The sequence below is a fragment of the Aegilops tauschii genome, chromosome 6 (assembly GCF_002575655.3).
Source record: "Aegilops tauschii subsp. strangulata cultivar AL8/78 chromosome 6, Aet v6.0, whole genome shotgun sequence".
NCBI lineage: Eukaryota > Viridiplantae > Streptophyta > Magnoliopsida > Poales > Poaceae > Aegilops > Aegilops tauschii.
In genome coordinates, this window is record NC_053040.3 from 130,475,680 (window position 1) to 130,493,260 (window position 17,581).

The following is a 17,581-nucleotide window of genomic DNA, read 5'->3' on the forward strand; positions in this document are numbered from 1 at the left end:
GGGGCAAAGGACATCGGAGCCTTGTTGATCCTTGGCATATGGGAGCTATGGAAGCACCGACATGCCATAGTCTTTGATGGTGCCACACCTTCGAGCTCGCATGTACTACGTAGGATAATTCTTGAGGGTAGAACCTGAAAAAGAGCGAACCTTTTCAAAGGGGACGTTGAGCTAATCTTTTTGGCGGTAGAAAGGTGGGCGAGCGGGAGGAGTTAGTCTTAGTCTTTTTGTGGGTGGAGTTGGGGTTACGTAATATGTAATTACCAACGTGGAGGGGCTTTTTACCTCATACGTACACTCGTGCGTATTTGAAAAAAATAAATATTCAGAGTTGTCATGGAATGTTTAGGATTTATCATTTCCGTTGTTTTAGGGTCAAATAAGCGTCGGCAATTCGCACGACATCTTGAAAGCCACTTGACCACGACGCGACGAGCTTCCTACGCGCGCCTTCCACTTTCCCCACACCCGACGAGGCGCAGAGCAATGGACGCGGGGGGCGGCGAGCAGCTGAGCCTGGCCGCGGTGCGCGACCAGCTGATCCGCGAGGAGGACTCCATCGTCTTCGCGCTCATCGAGCGGGCCAAACGCCCGCGCAACACGCCGGCCTACTCGGCCGCTGCCGCCGGCGGCTCCCTCGCCGAGTTCTTCGTCCGGGAAGCCCAGGTCCTGCACGCCAAGGCAAGCCTAGTTTCTTTTTGACTTCCCACCGAGGTTCCGGAGATTGACACAGTTGTTGGGACGACGGTGGCCGGAAGTCGCTCGGATCAGTTTAGATTTGGCTATTCTGTTACTGTTGCAGGTTCAGGTTTTGATCTGGCTACTCTGCTCCATCGGCGACTGTTCAGGTTTTGAGTCTTTTGACCATATTGTAGTGCAGCCATGATGAGCTTGCGTAGGCATGTGGAGTTCTGGCATTTCCAGGGGAAACTCTTCATAGCTAATTTGGTCTTGCGATACGTTCACCTATACAGGCAGCACACTAGCACTTCAATTTCAATACACAGCCACACATGGGTAATATATGATGGAATTAGCGGCCTTTTCTTTCATTAGTCATCTTTGTCATCATCAGTGTGATGGCAGTGTACTCTTTGAAACAGTCACACAGATCTTAGTGGCCAGACTTGACTTGATCCTTTGGGTGTGCAGGTCGTGTTCGTGGCACCTGCCCCCTTGGGTTTGGTATCATCTGCTTGTGTCATACTCCGAGGATCAAATCTTGCTTATGTAGGGTTAGCTCATTGTCAAGATTACCTCCTATTCCAAAGGGCAAACAAAGAACCTGAAATCTGACCAGTTCGAATGAGCAGATAGCCAATTTGATTGATAAATGCTTTGTTGATGCTTTATTATTCAGGGAAATAATTACTAGTTGAAAAATGAAGATAGGGAAATATTTTAGGACTTCATAGCTTATGTTCGTATCCTATCCACGACATCCTATGAAACATTCAAACTTCAACTGATCATATAGTTGACTTATTATGTGATATACTACTAATTGTCATTGTTGAGCATCTGTATGCGTGATCTAATTACATCTGTAAGATATCATAGGCTGGACACTATCAAAAGCCAGAAGATGTTCCATTCTTCTCTCAAGATCTTCCACCACCTGTCTTTCCTACCAAAGGTCACCCAAAGGTGAATACTGGGCTTTAATATTATAATATCAGCACTTCAAAAAATATATATAATATCAGGAACTGACGAGTGATGACTAACTATCACTGGGATTCTGAGTTATTATTTGTTTTCTTCGTAGGTTTTGCACCCTTTTGCTTCATCGGTCTGTGTGAATGATGCAATATGGAAGATGTATTTCAATGAATTGCTACCATTATTCACAGCGGATGGCGATGATGGCAACTATGCAGAAACAGTTGCATTAGATTTTGCATGTCTGCAGGTATATGCTGTACACAACATTTCTTTTAAATGTTACATATAATTGCTACTATCAGAATTTTTGTTTTTAGTTTATAGATATATTTGCAAAACAACATTTTAGTTTACTGATAATTACTTTGTGATCAGTGAAATGCGTTGATTATTTGCTTGTAGGCTCTCTCAAGAAGAATTCATTGTGGCAAATATGTTGCTGAGGTGAAATTCAAAGACGCGCCTCAAGATTATAGCCCACCAATACGTGCGAAGGTTAATTTAGTTGGCGCCTTATACTTTACTTCCTCAAATTATCTTTCACGTCTTATATCATGGTTAATTTGGTTAACATCTTATACTCTGCTTCCCCAACTTATCTTCCACCTCTTATATAGACTTACTAGATTTTTATTGCATTTTTCATAAAATTTGTTGGCTTATTTATATATTCATGCACCTTGACATTTCAAATTTGAACAATAACCACCAAGTGTGTTGTGTATGATGCACCGTTGCATACAAGCCTTTATTCCTATTTCGTTGAAGTGCTTTCCATGTTAAGCTCAAGCATGCATTAGCATTTGTGATAGCCTGATAGGAACTGCCAGTCTGAATCAAGCCTTAAAGTTCATTTGTCTTGCTGCTCAATGCAGGACACCAATGCTCTAATGAACTTACTAACATTCACGGCAGTTGAAGAAAAGGTCAAGAAGAGAGTAGAGAAGAAGGCAAGGATATTTGGACAGAATGTCACTCTGGAGGACAGTGTAGGCAAGCAAGATGGTGATGCCTGTGACAGTCACTGTAAAGTTGATCCAAAAGTGCTTTCTAAGCTATATGATCTGTGGGTAATGCCTTTAACGAAGGATGTTGAAGTCGAATATCTTCTTCGGCATCTTGACTGATTTGCCAAATAATTTCGGATATAAATATGTTGCGTGCTTTTGAGCTTTCCAGATGTATAAAACAAATTCGAGAGGCTTTATTGAATGTGGCATTGAGAAATCCATAAAATGTGTTCAGATCCATATGAAACAACTATGAGAAGTGATATAACTGCAATGTTAAGAACCTCTAATTGGTGATTCCACAAGCATTCTGAATCCGTGTGAAATTCAAGCATCTGGGATCATACCTTGGGCATAACTAGCACCTGACCGGGGCAATGGTTTTCGAACCGACTTGGAACGGACCGAAACCAACTCTATAGCGATCTATCACCTCAGTAACCTCCTTTGATGGTTTTGGACGTGTTCTGTGTTCGTGCGAAGTCTGGATGGTTGATCTTGACTTGTCGAGGGCCTGATGAATTCCCAGCAAAGCATTGGGTACAAAATGTCTCTTGATAATGTTGTTTCTCTTTTCCTTTTTGAATGATCACTACCAAACTTCCGTCATCAAATTATTTTCCATTCAATTGGCCGTGCTTTGGTAAGAAAATGAACCACAGAGCTAGTATAAACCGAGCCTTGCAAAATCTGGTTAGTTAATCAAATGCTTCAAACCAAATACGGTGTGCTGTTTTTTTAATGACGGTGTGCTGGTTTTGTGCTACTTAGTGTCATTTCTGGATGTTGTTATAAGGATGTAAGAATACCATTGTCACAATAACTTAGTTTTGTATAGTCTGGAAGTGATAACCGTCATGGGTGCAGGTTATGCCTTTTTCATCTTCCTTGTAGGGGCCTTCAGTCTTTTGATTAGAGTAGAGGTTGCGAGAGAGCGGAGCTTAGTCTTAATAGTCGGTTGCGACTGTTGTTATAGTCAACGTTGGTTGGAACTTCCAGGAAATTTCAGGGTAAGTTCTTTGGCTTGGACAGGACATTTAGTTCATGTTGCACAAATTTCAGTGGATATGTACATGCCAAGTTACATTACAGCACAAATAGCTAGGCATCACGCTAAACGTCTATGCACTCCAGGGAGGAACTGATTAGATTCACGTACATGTGTGTACGTGCTCCTCGATCTTCAGCGACGGCGGCGGTCCGGCTTTGAGAGCTGCGATTCCCCAGTGCACACCTTCATCCTGGGATGTATCACCGCGCCGATGCCGTCGTCAGTCTCTTCACCTTCTGGAGCGGTGGCTGATGGAGGCGGATAATTGGAATAAACTTCACTCTAATGTCGTAATTTTAGAGGGCTATAGACAGCAAATAGACAGTCCATTGTAGAGGGCGTTTTTACTAATGTCTGTAGATGACGTGGATGGTTGGTATAGACAGTAGCCGTCTAAACTAATATACATGCCCTTACAGTTACTGCACAAACAACTTTTATACACAAACCCATTCTGATCCTACACTCTCTTGCCCAAGGAAATTCTAACACAAACCCTACAGAAAATGCAGGTAACTATGGTACGGCTAATGCTTTTCATCGTAAGTTCTATGAAACAATCACCTTAACCGTCGCCCTTGATAGTGCAGCAACATTGGTGATCTCTTTGCTGTCATATCATGCTTCGGCTTTAGCATTTCAGTTTCACTGGCGCAAACAGTTGCAGACGCATTGCACTCATCAAAACAGAAAGCGCCCAAGAAGGCGATCATTTGCAAGTCCAGCTGCCTGCATGAATGAATATATGACCGTAGGGCCCACACCCTGGAACCCTCGCCGGACCAAGTCTTTTGCTAATCTTGTCTGCCTCGGCACTCTTGATGGTAACTTGGTTTCCATATCGAAGTTTGCTTACTACTGGCTTACTCCAACAATACTGATCAAAGGAACCAAATTCATTCACAATCTGCAGTAGTCCACAGCATAACGTGTAAGTTGAGGTAAATTAACATATGAACATAATTACCAACAAGAAAATCATGCAAAATCTACAACATTCTCCACAATTGCTCTGGGTTTTTGATCTGGGAAGAGAGAGTTGGCAATGTTACCTCTCGAAGATGCTCATAGAAGTAAGGTGTGTGTACGTGTGTTTATAGGGATGAGTTTATGTGCAACAATGCGAGCATGTGAGAGTCTATGTTTATATACCGTGTTTGAAAAAGTAGGAGAGTCACGGGTCGTCACAGTGGGGCCAGACATGTATGTAAACGTTGGGAAAGTCCACACTCCACAAGTTGTCGCCGTTTCTTTTTAAGATTTTTTTTCCATGAAGGGAAGGACTTTCTCCTTGTATGTATCGCTATATGCAATGTATATCATGCCAACCACTCTCTAAGCCAGCCCGTTAATGCACGAAGCGAACGATACGACCAGTTTTAGGGACCTTCCAAAAATATTTGAGATTTCAAATTTTGTTCACATTTTTTTTCTTTTTTCCTTTTCTTCATTTTGTTTTACAAAAAAACAATTTTCAGGAAAATTAAAAAATGTTTGTTTGTTCAAAAAATGTTTGAGATTTCAAATTTTGTCCATGTTTTCCAAATTTTGTTCATAATTTTAAAAATTCTTGCGCTTTTAAAAAATTCAGATTTCAAAACATTGAAAATTCTCACAAAATTTATATACATGATTTTTTTTCAAAAATTGTGAAAAAATTTCAATCCATGAACATTTTTACAAATTGTCAATTTTTTTTAAATTTTCAACATTTTCCGAATTCATGAACATTTTATGAGTACATGAACATTTTTCGAATTTGCAAACGTTTTGTCGAATTCGTGAACATTTTTGGAATTCGTGAACACTTTCTGGATTCACATATATTTTTTTCAAATCCACAAACATTTTTGAATTCATGATTTTTTATATTTTTAAGAATTTATGAATATTTTTTTGTTAAATTCACAAACATTTTTATTGAATTTATGAACATTTCCTAACATTTTAGAAAAATCGACCAAAATTGGAAAACAAATGTTGTTAAGAAGTCAGAAAAAGGTCATCTATGCGGTTGCGTGTGGCTGTCGTGGCCCGCTATGCCAGGCTTATGTAGCGAGTGACGCCAGGTTTGGGGCCGCGTGCGCGATGCATAGCACACTCCCTTTCTCCCTCACTCATCGGGTGGTCTAGTCTCCAGAAATCACTAGTTAGATTGTAACCCTTGTAAAGGTCACTCCACACCTCATCGCCTAGTGACAAGGGGCACACCGAGTATGTGATACTTGTCGCAACCTGTGAGTTTTGTTCTTTTTTTCATAGATTCGTTTTTAATGTTTTATCTCTTGAATCGTGCATCCAAATCATGAACCGTTTTCATGTTGTGTTTCTCACGTTGAATCTTTGAAACTAGATTCATGTTAATAGATTTGACAAACTTTTTTCCCCAAAAAAACCTGAGAACCAGAAATAAAAATCAAAACCCCAAAAAATTAAACCTAAAACAAAAAAATCACAAACCCAAAAAAACGAAGACCGAAAGCACAATCATGCCTTCCACTTTTTGAGAAGCACAGCTGTGTTTCACACGGAAGGACAACTGTATTTTTTCACATTATGTACTTCACTAGAGGGAAAAAATACTTTTGTTCGAGAAACCTAGAAAAAACCAAGTAAAATAAAAAAATAAAAAATTCAAAACACGTTTAGAAAATAAACGTTCCCACATGTGTTTCTAGAGCGTGTACATGGCGGTGGCTAAGTGCACAACACGACAAGTCCTCGCGCGCGCTCCACTCGACACCGGAAGGGAGCGAACCAGCTCGCTTTCTTTTTGGGGTACCGGCTTGGTGGTTGCTCTCCTAGTCTCCAAACCCTTGACAATTGTTTTTTAGTTGCTCTTTTAGTCTCCAAAAAACCGCCGAACAATCTCTACGTGGGCTGCTACTCCTCATGGACTCGTTAAGTGCCAGACTCCTAAAAAGTGTCTATTACCCCAACAGCAACATATTGGAGGCAAACCTAGGAAGACACCCGAGTCAAATATGAAGAGCTATTATGGAGGGCCGTGATATTTTGAAACAGGGAATAATTAAGCGCGTTGGTAATGGTCAGACTACACGTATATGGGAAGATAATTGGATTCCCCGAGATGAAATGCTGAGACCGTATGGGTGCCGTGTCGCAGACCCTCCGGAGATGGTGGCTGACCTCATAGATGCTACTACGGCAACGTGGAATCGGCAGCTCGTTCAACAGGTTTTTATGCCCATGGACGCTGAGATCATATTATCTATTCCCCTTTGTACACGTAACATGGCAGATTTCTGGAGTTGGCACTTCGAGCGTCATGGAAATTTTTCAGTTAAAACAGCATACAACATGTTGGTTGCAACCAAGCTAAGGCGTGAAGCATGGCTGAATGAGGAGGCAGGTCCTTCGAGCTCTACTGCCGAGCAGAAATTGTGGAAGTTTCTGTGGAAAACAGCTGTACCGGGGAAGGTGAGAATGTTCCTATGGCGCTTGTCTAAGCACTCACTGCCGACAAAAGATGTGAGGGCCCATAGACACATGTCAACCACATCGTCGTGTGGCCTCTGCGGAATGACGGATTCATGGAGACACTCACTTTTGGACTGCACCATGTTGAGGTGCACATGGGCTATTGCTGATGAGGAGCTTCTACATAAAATGTCAACCAACACTGAGCCTAGTGCAAAGACGTAGCTTTTTAATCTGATGAATGTGTTGTCCCATGACCAGTTCGTGCAACTGTCAGTAACACTTTGGGCGCTTTGGTCTGCTCGTCGCAAAGCTATACACGAAGGAATTTTCCAGAGTCCTCAGTCCATACATGCCTTCATTAATAGCTTCATCACCGAGCTGAAGTTGATCAGGGAGAACCAACCTATGCACGCGCACCTGGGCGGACCAAGGGCCTCCCACCCCCTCCGACCCAAAGCACCACCTGCTGGTTTCGCGAAAATTCATGTTGATGCGGCAGTTCTGAAAGGAAGAGGGGGATCTGCAGCGGCTATTTGTAGAGACAGCCTAGGCAATTTCCTGAGAAGTTCGGCATTGGTTGTACAGGGAGTTGATGATCCCTCCATTCTGGAGATCATAGCTTGCAGAGAGGCTTTGGCATTGGCACAAGACCTTCAACTACAAAATATGATCGTAGCATCAGATGCCAAGCAAGTCGTCCAGGAGATAAACAACAGATCCAGAGGTGCGAACGGAGCTATTATTAGTGAGATTAATTCATATTCAAGTTTGTTTCGATGTATTTTTTCTTTCGAAAGTCGTAGGGCAAACATAGAAGCTCATAAGCTAGCCAAGCACTCGTTGTCTTTAGGTCGGGGGCGCCACGTTTGGTTTGGCCAACCCCATGATCTTACTTGTATCCCACAATCTATGGTATTCGATTAATAAAGCTTGGTGATCCTAAAAAAAAAACTTGGGCCCTTCCCTATCCCTTCCTTCTCCGCTTTTGTCTCACACTCCGGCCGCCGCGAGGGAGGGAGGAGCCGAAAAACCTCGGAGGCGGAGGTAGAGGGGACTGGGGAGGAGATGTAGATCTTCGTGAAGACGCTGATGGGGAAGACGATCACTCTCGAGGTGGAGAGCAGCGACACCGTCGACAATGTCAAGGCCAAGATCCAGGTCGGTCCTCCCCATCTCGCCCCGGCCTCGCGTGCTCGCGCGAGACGAGACGATGGCCCTGTATCCGTTTCAGTCCCCTACCGAGTTCCGCGCCTATTGCCCATCTATTTGCAGTTTCCTCATACAGTAGTTACTAGCGTGATCCTGCGGGAATTGCACTTCAGGAGCTTTCCATCTTAGGTTTAATTAGTTCCCTGCTTATTGCATCATCATGAGATGGATCCCGTTGAATGTCAGTCTAGGTCCGTTTTAGTTCTGCGTGGCTCGTCGTCAGTCTGGAGGAGCAAGGGCATCAACACTAATAAGGTACCTCTGTTCGTTAATGTAAAGCGTTTTGGCAGTTTATAAATTAAAGAGAAAAGTATGTTTTTTCGTCCCTCAAGTTCCCAAAAAGTGCAGACTTCGTCCTTTAATTTTTTTGGGTCTACTTTTGGTCCCTCAAGTTCCAAAACCGGTCAAGTTTCGTCCGAATTCCGGTTTCGCTAGAAAACAGGACACGTGGCGTGGTATTCTCTTTCCCCTCACTTGCCACGTCCGACCCGCCGTTGGGTCAAACAGACGGCCCGAGCGACGCCGTCAGCTCACTCTCCCCCTCGCGCTCTTCTTTTCCTCTTCTCTCTCTCCGTCCCGACCTCGCCGTCGCCTTGCCCGGCATCGTCGCCTTGCTCGCCGCCAGCGCCTTGTTCCCCTTCCCCGCCGGCGCCATGCGAACTCGCGAGGAGATCCTTGGGTGGATGAGTGCGGACAGAAGCAGTTGTGCTCCTACACAGGTAAGTGCCAATTTGTGATCTAGGGTTAGGGATTTGGGGATTTAGGGTTCTTCCCTGGTGATTGAGGGACTAAGGGGAGGTGCTGTTGGGTGTTGTTTGTCGTTGAATAGGTCTATATGCCTGAGGAACTGATATCTGGCAAAGTGCCACTCGCAATTGAAGATCCAGAGTTTTGCGGCATTGAAACCGAGAGCAATTTTAGTTGTTTTTGTGGATTTTTGCCGGTGAGAAAGGTTGCTTATGAAGGTGTGAACACAGGCAGAAGGTTCATTTGTTGCATGCGGGACTTCAGCTTCGCTACGGGTGAGAAAGTCTCATCGTAGTCAACCCCTTGAACTTGTCGATAACCCTTAGCGACAAGTCGAGCTTTGTAGATGGTCACATTACCATCTGCGTCCGTCTTCTTCTTAAAGATCCATTTGTTTTCTATGGCTCGCCGCTCATCGGGCAAGTCAGTCAAAGTCCATACTTTGTTTTCATACATGGATTCTATCTCGGATTTCATGGCTTCTAGCCATTTGTCGGAATCCGGGCCCGCCATCGCTTCTTCATAGTTCGAAGGTTCACCGTTGTCTAACAACATGATTTCCAGGACAGGGTTGCCGTACCACTCTGGTGCGGAACGTGTCCTTGTGGACCTACGAAGTTCAGTAGTAACTTGATCCGAAGCTTCATGATCATCATCATTAACTTCCTCCCCAGTCGGTGTAGGCACCACAGGAACATTTTCCCGCGCTGCGCTACTTTCCGGTTCGGAAGGGGTGACTATCACCTCATCAAGTTCCACTTTCCTCCCACTCAATTCTTTCGAGAGAAACTCCTTCTCTAGAAAGGACATGTTCTTGGCAACGAAGATCTTGCCTTCGGATCTGAGGTAGAAGGTGTACCCAATAGTATCCTTAGGGTATCCTATGAAGACGCATTTTTCCGATTTGGGTTCGAGCTTTTCAGGTTGAAGTTTCTTGACATAAGCATCGCATCCCCAAATTTTTAGAAACGACAGCTTAGGTTTCTGACCAAACCATAATTCATACAGTGTCGTCTCAACGGATTTCGACGGAGCCCTATTTAAAGTGAATGCGGCAGTCTCTAAAGCATAGCCCCAAAATGAGAGCGGTAAATCGGTAAGAGACATCATAGATCGCACCATATCCAATAGAGTGCGATTACGACGTTCGGACACACCATTTCTCTGAGGTGTTCCAGGCGGCGTGAGTTGTGAAACTATTCCACATTTCCTTAAGTGTGCACCAAACTCGTGACTTAAATATTCTCCACCACGATCTGATCGTAAGAATTTTATTTTTCTGTCACGTTGATTCTCAACTTCACTCTAAAATTCCTTGAACTTTTCAAAGGTTTCAGACTTGTGTTTCATTAGGTAGACATACCCATATCTACTTAAATCATCAGTGAGAGTGAGAACATAACGATATCCTCCGCGAGCCTCAACACTCATTGGACCACACACATCGGTATGTATGATTTCCAATAAGTTGGTTGCTCGCTCCATTGTTCCGGAGAACGGAGTCTTGGTCATCTTACCCATGAGGCATGGTTCGCACGTGTCAAATGATTCGTAATCAAGAGACTCCAAAAGTCCATCTGCATGGAGTTTCTTCATGCGCTTGACACCAATGTGACCAAGGCGGCAGTGCCACAAGTATGTGGGACTATCGTTATCAACTTTACATCTTTTGGTATTCACACTATGAACATGTGTAACATCACGTTCGAGATTCATCAAAAATAAACCATTGACCAGCGGGGCATGACCATAAAACATATCTCTCAAATAAATAGAACAACCATTATTCTCGGATTTAAATGAGTAGCCATCTCGAATTAAACGAGATCCAGATACAATGTTCATGCTCAAAGCTGGCACTAAATAACAATTATTGAGGTTTAAAACTAATCCCGTGGGTAGATGCAGAGGTAGCGTGCCGACGGCGATCACATCAACCTTGGAACCATTCCCGACACGCATCGTCACCTCGTCCTTCGCCAGTCTCCGTTTATTCTGTAATTCCTGTTTTGAGTTACAAATATGAGCAACCGCACCGGTATCAAATACCCAGGAGCTACTACGAGTACTGGTAAGGTACACATCAATAACTTGTATATCACATATACCTTTGGTGTTGCCGGCCTTCTTCTTGTCCGCTAAGTATTTGGGGCAGTTCCGCTTCCAGTGACCACTTCCCTTGCAATAAAAGCACTCAGTTTCAGGCTTGGGTTCATTCTTCGACTTCTTCCCAGTAACTGGTTTACCGGGCGCGGCAACTCCCTTGCCGTCCTTCTTGAAGTTCTTCTTACCCTTGCCGTTCTTGAACTTAGTGGTTTTATTCACCATCAACACTTGATGTTCTTTTCTGATCTCCCCTTCCGCTGATTTCAGCATTGAATATACCTCGGGAATGGTCTTTTCCATCCCCTGCATATTGTAGTTCATCACAAAGCTCTTGTAGCTTGGTGGAAGCGACTGGAGGATTCTGTCAATGACCGCGTCATCCGGGAGATTAACTCCCAGCTGAGACAAGTGGTTGTGCAACCCAGACATTCTGAGTATGTGCTCACTAACAGAACTGTTCTCCTCCATTTTACAGCTGAAGAACTTGTCGGAGACATCATATCTCTCGACCCGGGCATGAGCTTGAAAAACTAATTTCAGCTCCTCGAACATCTCATATGCTCCATGTCTCTCAAAAATGCTTTTGGAGACCCGGTTCTAGGCTGTAAAGCATGCCGCACTGAACGAGGGAGTAATCATCAGCACGCTGCTACCAAGCGTTCATAACGTCTTGGTTCTCTGGGATTGGTGCTTCATCTAGCGGTGCTTCTAAGACATAATCTTTCTTGGCTGCTATGAGGATGATCCTCAGGTTCCGGACCCAGTCCGTATAGTTGCTGCCATCATCTTTCAGCTTGGTTTTCTCTAGGAACGCGTTGAAATTGAGGACAACGTTGGCCATTTGATCTACAATACATAGTGTAAAGATTTTAGACTAAGTTCATGATAATTAAGTTCATCTAATCAAATTATATAATGAACTCCCACTCAGATAGACATCCCTCTAGTCATCTAAGTGAAACATGATCCGAATTCAACTAGGCCGTGTCCGATCATCACGTGAGACGGACTAGTCAAGATCGGTGAACATCTCCATGTTGATCGTATCTTCCATACGACTCATGCTCGACCTTTCGGTCCTCCGTGTTCCGAGGCCATGTCTGTACATGCTAGGCTCGTCAAGTCAACCTAAGTGTATTGCGTGTGTTCCGAGGCCATGTCTGTACATGCTAGGCTCGTCAACACCCGTTGTATTCGAACGTTAGAATCTATCACACCCGATCATCACGTGGTGCTTCGAAACAACGAACCTTCGCAACGGTGCACAGTTAGGGTGAACACTTTCTTGAAATTATTATAAGGGATCATCTTACTTACTACCGTCGTTCTAAGCAAATAAGATGCAAAAACATGATAAACATCACATGCAATCAAATAGTGACATGATATGGCCAGTATCATTATGCTCCTTTGATCTCCATCTTCGGGGCACCATGATCATCTTCGTCACCGGCATGACACCATGATCTCCATCATCATGATCTCCATCATTGTGTCTTCATGAAGTCGTCACGCCAACGATTACTTCTACTTCTATGGCTAACGCGTTTAGCAACAAAGTAAAGTAAATTACATGGCGTTATTCAATGACACGCAGGTCATGCAAAATAATAAAGACAACTCATATGGCTCCTGCCGGTTGTCATACTCATCGACATGCAAGTCGTGATTCCTATTACAAGAATATGATCAATCTCATACATCACATATATCATTCATCACATCTTCTGGCCATATCACATCACATAGCACTTGCTGCAAAAACAAGTTAGACGTCCTCTAATTGTTGTTGCAAGTTTTTACGTGGTTTGTAGGTTTCTAGCAAGAACGTTTTCTTACCTACGTATGACCACAACGTGATTTGCCAATTTCTATTTACCCTTCATAAGGACCCTTTTCATCGAATCCGTTCCGACTAAAGTAGGAGAGACAGACACCCGCTAGCCACCTTATGCAACTAGTGCATGTCAGTCGGTGGAACCTGTCTCACGTAAGCGTACGTGTAAGGTCGGTCCGGGCCGCTTCATCCTACAATGCCGCCGAAACAAGAAACGACTAGTAGCGGCAAGAAGAATTGGCAAACTCAACGCCCACAACTGCTTTGTGTTCTACTCGTGCATAGTAACTACGCATAGGCCTGGCTCATGATGCCACTGTTGGGAATCGTAGCATAATTTAAAATTTTCCTACGCTCACCAAGATGCATCTATGGAGTCTACTAGCAACGAGGGGAAGGGAGTGCATCTACATACCCTTGTAGATCGCGAGCGGAAGCGTTCCAATGAACGTGGATGACGGAGTCGTACTCGCCGTGATCCAAATCATCGATGACCGAGTGCCGAACGGACGGCACCTCCGCGTTCAACACACGTACGGTGCAGCGACGTCTCCTCCTTCTTGATCCAGCAAGGGGGGAGGAGAGGTTGATGGAGATCCAACAGCACGACGCCGTGGTGGTGGATGTAGCGGGTCTCCGGCAGGGCTTCGCCGAGCTTCTGCGAGAGAGAGAGAGAGGTGTTGCAGGGGAGGAGGGAGGCGCCCAAGGCTGTAGGTTGCTGCCCTCCCTCCCCCCCTTTATATAGGCCCCTGGGGGGTGCGCCGGCCCTGGGAGATGGGATCTCCAAGGGGGGGGCGGCCAAGGGGGGAAGGGGTGCCTTGCCCCCCAAGGCAAGGGGGAAGCTCCCCCCTAGGGTTCCCAACCCTAGGCACATGGGGGGAGGCCCAAGGGGGGCGCCCCAGCCCACTAAGGGCTGGTTCCCTTCCACTTTCAGCCCACGGGGCCCTCCGGGATAGGTGGCCCCACCCGGTGGACCCCCGGGACCCTTCCGGTGGTCCCGGTACAATACCGGTAACCCCCGAAACTTTCCCGGTGGCCGAAACTGGACTTCCTATATATATAATTCTTCACCTCCGGACCATTCCGGAACCTCTCGTGACGTCCGGGATCTCATCCGGGACTCCGAACAACTTTCGGGTTTCCGCATACATATATCTCTACAACCCTAGCGTCACCGAACCTTAAGTGTGTAGACCCTACGGGTTCGGGAGACATGCAGACATGACCGAGACGCCTCTCCGGTCAATAACCAACAGCGGGATTTGGATACCCATGTTGGCTCCCACATGTTCCACGATGATCTCATCGGATGAACCACGGTGTCGAGGATTCAATCAATCCCGTATGCAATTCCCTTTGTCAATCGGTATGTTACTTGCCCGAGATTCGATCGTCGGTATCCCAATACCTTGTTCAATCTCGTTACTGGCAAGTCTCTTTACTCGTACCGTAATGCATGATCTCGTGACTAACGCCTTAGTCACATTGAGCTCATTATGATGATGCATTACCGAGTGGGCCCAGAGATACCTCTCCGTCACACGGAGTGACAAATCCCAGTCTCGATCCGTGCCAACCCAACAGACACTTTCGGAGATACCCGTAGTGCACCTTTACAGTCACCCAGTTACGTTGTGACGTTTGGCACACCCAAAGCACTCCTACGGTATCCGGGAGTTGCACGATCTCATGGTCTAAGGAAAAGATACTTGACATTGGAAAAGCTCTAGCAAACGAAACTACACGATCTTTTATGCTATGCTTAGGATCGGGTCTTGTCCATCACATCATTCTCCTAATGATGTGATCCCGTTATCAATGACATCCAATGTCCATAGTCAGGAAACCATGACTATCTGTTGATCAATGAGCTAGTCAACTAGAGGCTTACTAGGGACACGTTGTGGTCTATGTATTCACACATGTATTACGATTTCCGGACAATACAATTATAGCATGAATAATAGACTATTATCATGAACAAAGAAATATAATAATAACCATTTATTATTGCCTCTAGGGCATATTTCCAACACCTACGAATCCTAAACAATATACGCAAAAAACATACCTGAAGGTCTGCCGGTGGTCGCTGTCCTGATAGTTCTTGTCGTCGCCGGTGTATACAGATCGGCGCCGCCGTCCCTGGCTCCGACGCCAATGCCGACCACCACGCCAAATCGGGATCCGCCGCCGCCAAGCCTAGGGTTTGGGAGAGAGGTCACAGAGGAAAGGGAAAGGGGGAGAGTGAGCTGACGGCGTCGCGCGGGCGGTCTGTTTGACCCAACGGCGGGTCGGACGTGGCAAGTGAGGGGAGAGAGAATACCACGCCACGTGTCCTATTTTCTAGCGAAACCGGAATTCGGACGAAACTTGACCGGTTTTGGAACTTGAGGGACCAAAAGTAGACCCAAAAAAGTTGAAGGACGAAGTCTGCACTTTTTGGGAACTTGAGGGACGAAAAACATACTTTTCTCTAAATTAAACTGCCAAAACGTCTTACATTAGTGGACAGAGGGTGTATGTTATTATATGAGCAGTTTCTTCCCTGATTATAGTTAAGAGACATTGTTGGACTTTTTTTTTCGAGAATTAAGGGGTTTCCCCCAAATTTTCATTTTCTGAAAACTGATAACACAAGCATTCACGTGGTGTCTGCTGAAGCATAAGCCCCAGCGTCACAACCCAGGTCCACAAACGACCTCCTTACAGCAAAAACATCTAACCAGCAGAACCACCAGGATCCTATAACAGGTTGCACAGCCGACAACACATCACAAAATAGAAAACAAATTACAGCTACAGCCACTGCCTGAAGAACGGTCACTTGCGACCAAAACCACCACATAATGTCTACCATGACTCCAAAAGTTCCTGTTTCCTGTAATCATCCAGCAATTCTGATTTCTGAAAATGCCAGCTGCCACCCACAGCATTAGTCTTGCCCCTTTGACCTGCGCCCCTCGTAGTTCTGGTCTCTGTAGCAATTTCCAAAACTCTATCCGGCGAGCGGACTGCGTAATAATACTCGATGGAATCGTTGGCCTATTCATGTTCACATTTGTACCGAGAATATCTATCGCTTACTTTGGTAGATATATCATTGATGCAGGACAAGGAAGGCATCCCACCAGACCAGCAAAGGCTAATTTTTGCTGGAAAGCAGCTGGAAGATGGACGGACATTAGCTGATTACAACATTCAGAAAGAGTCGACACTTCATTTGGTCCTGAGGCTGAGGGGTGGGACTATGATCAAGGTGAAGACACTCACTGGTAAGGAGATTGAGATTGACATCGAGCCTACCGACACAATTGATAGGATCAAGGAGCGCGTCGAGGAAAAAGAGGGCATCCCCCCTGTTCAGCAGAGGCACGCTTCTTATGCCCTGAACTTGGTGTTTATGTGTTATTGGTGGTTGCTTGATGTGTAGCTTCTTCTGGACTTAAGTAGTATAAGTAGTAGTAATTGCTTTGTGTCATACTTCAGCTGCCCTCTTAAATCCATGAAAAGAGTGAACATGCCTCTGTGTCAACTTTTTCCTTGCTAGGATGAAAAATATGGCAGTTATTATTATCCCTAAAATCTTGGTAACATGGACTATTACTTCAGTTTGCCGTGACTTGATCTTGCTATGCATATGGGCCAATGACTATGAGTACTAAACCTGACTTGTAAGCAGTCCTTCCTCAGATACTAATAATCTTCAATACAGGACTAGATTATCTGTAACCTTTTTTAGCCTGCCCACTTTAATGGTTGAAGACATCTGTACATGGGTTGAGGGAAGTTTCTTGTTAAACTAATTAGGTTGTTCAGTTGGGCGTCCTATCCTAGTCATAGGATTGCTCTGTTTCAATTCGAGTTTATACTTTGAAATCCTGTAATGTTTACTAGCACATCAGCCTTACTCTGACTGCTGCTTTTGCAGGCTCATTTATGCTGGAAAGCAGCTTGCTGACGATAAAACTGCTAAAGATTACAACATCGAAGGTGGTTCAGTGCTCCATCTTGTGCTTGCTCTGAGGGGTGGTCACTAGATACAGTTCCATTTCCACTAGGAATATATTCACATGGAGAGCAGCTCTGTATGCTATTTTCGTCCTACCATTGTACTCGGCTTAAAATCATGCACTTGACATTATTGGAGTGGCAAGTTATCGGTACATAGGTAACTAAAGAAGCTATTTATCTACAGTGGATGAGAAATACTTGAACTAATAAGTTTATGAGCTCTCATCTGATTAGTTGTCGCTGGTTTCTCTGCCTCTACTTTGAACCAGAAACATCACTACATCAAAGATGCTGACTCCATGCTTTCTTCTTCTTCTACAGCTGAAAATGCATAATCGGTTAATAAATTTGATCAAGCGGATTATAGTCCTGACTCCTTGCTCCTTATGTAATATGAGTATCAGCATCCATGTATTGCTTATTTACCATCCCGCTTGGTTTAAACATGTTTAATTCTATGCTGGACTATGATCACTAGATTTGACACATTTTTCATTT

General features: G+C 44.6%; 2 protein-coding genes across 3 annotated transcripts; both read left to right on the forward strand.

Annotated features, from left to right (window-relative positions):
• Window positions 1-382: 382 nt before the first annotated feature.
• Window positions 383-2,934, forward strand: LOC109745855 (chorismate mutase 2, cytosolic). Of its 2 annotated transcripts, none has more exons than XM_020304971.4 (5): window positions 383-681; window positions 1,561-1,647; window positions 1,769-1,912; window positions 2,068-2,160; window positions 2,541-2,934. In XM_020304971.4, the coding sequence occupies exons 1-5, from the start codon at window positions 487-489 to the stop codon at window positions 2,790-2,792; spliced, it is 771 nt and encodes a 256-aa protein (XP_020160560.1). In that variant the 5' UTR covers window positions 383-486; the 3' UTR covers window positions 2,793-2,934. The 2 variants fall into 2 exon arrangements, with proteins under 2 accessions (XP_020160560.1, XP_045085721.1); XM_045229786.2 differs by having other exon boundaries at window positions 405-666.
• A 5,170-nt stretch (window positions 2,935-8,104) lies between these two features.
• LOC109745883 (ubiquitin-NEDD8-like protein RUB1) lies at window positions 8,105-17,316 on the forward strand. The gene is made up of 3 exons (XM_020305000.4): window positions 8,105-8,328; window positions 16,182-16,441; window positions 17,001-17,316. The coding sequence occupies exons 1-3, from the start codon at window positions 8,260-8,262 to the stop codon at window positions 17,107-17,109; spliced, it is 438 nt and encodes a 145-aa protein (XP_020160589.1). The 5' UTR covers window positions 8,105-8,259; the 3' UTR covers window positions 17,110-17,316.
• Window positions 17,317-17,581: the final 265 nt, after the last annotated feature.

Excerpts from the sequence above, each read along its gene's own strand:
- LOC109745883 (XM_020305000.4), top strand. The coding sequence starts at position 8,260 with ATGGGGAAGACGATCACTCTCGAGGTGGAGAGCAGCGACACCGTCGAC. Across the intron at positions 8,329-16,181 it reads ATGTCAAGGCCAAGATCCAG|GACAAGGAAGGCATCCCACC; the intron begins GTCGGTCCTCCC and ends TCATTGATGCAG. Across the intron at positions 16,442-17,000 it reads ATCCCCCCTGTTCAGCAGAG|GCTCATTTATGCTGGAAAGC; the intron begins GCACGCTTCTTA and ends CTGCTTTTGCAG.
- LOC109745855 (XM_020304971.4), top strand. The coding sequence starts at position 487 with ATGGACGCGGGGGGCGGCGAGCAGCTGAGCCTGGCCGCGGTGCGCGAC. Across the intron at positions 682-1,560 it reads CCCAGGTCCTGCACGCCAAG|GCTGGACACTATCAAAAGCC; the intron begins GCAAGCCTAGTT and ends AAGATATCATAG. Across the intron at positions 1,913-2,067 it reads TAGATTTTGCATGTCTGCAG|GCTCTCTCAAGAAGAATTCA; the intron begins GTATATGCTGTA and ends ATTTGCTTGTAG.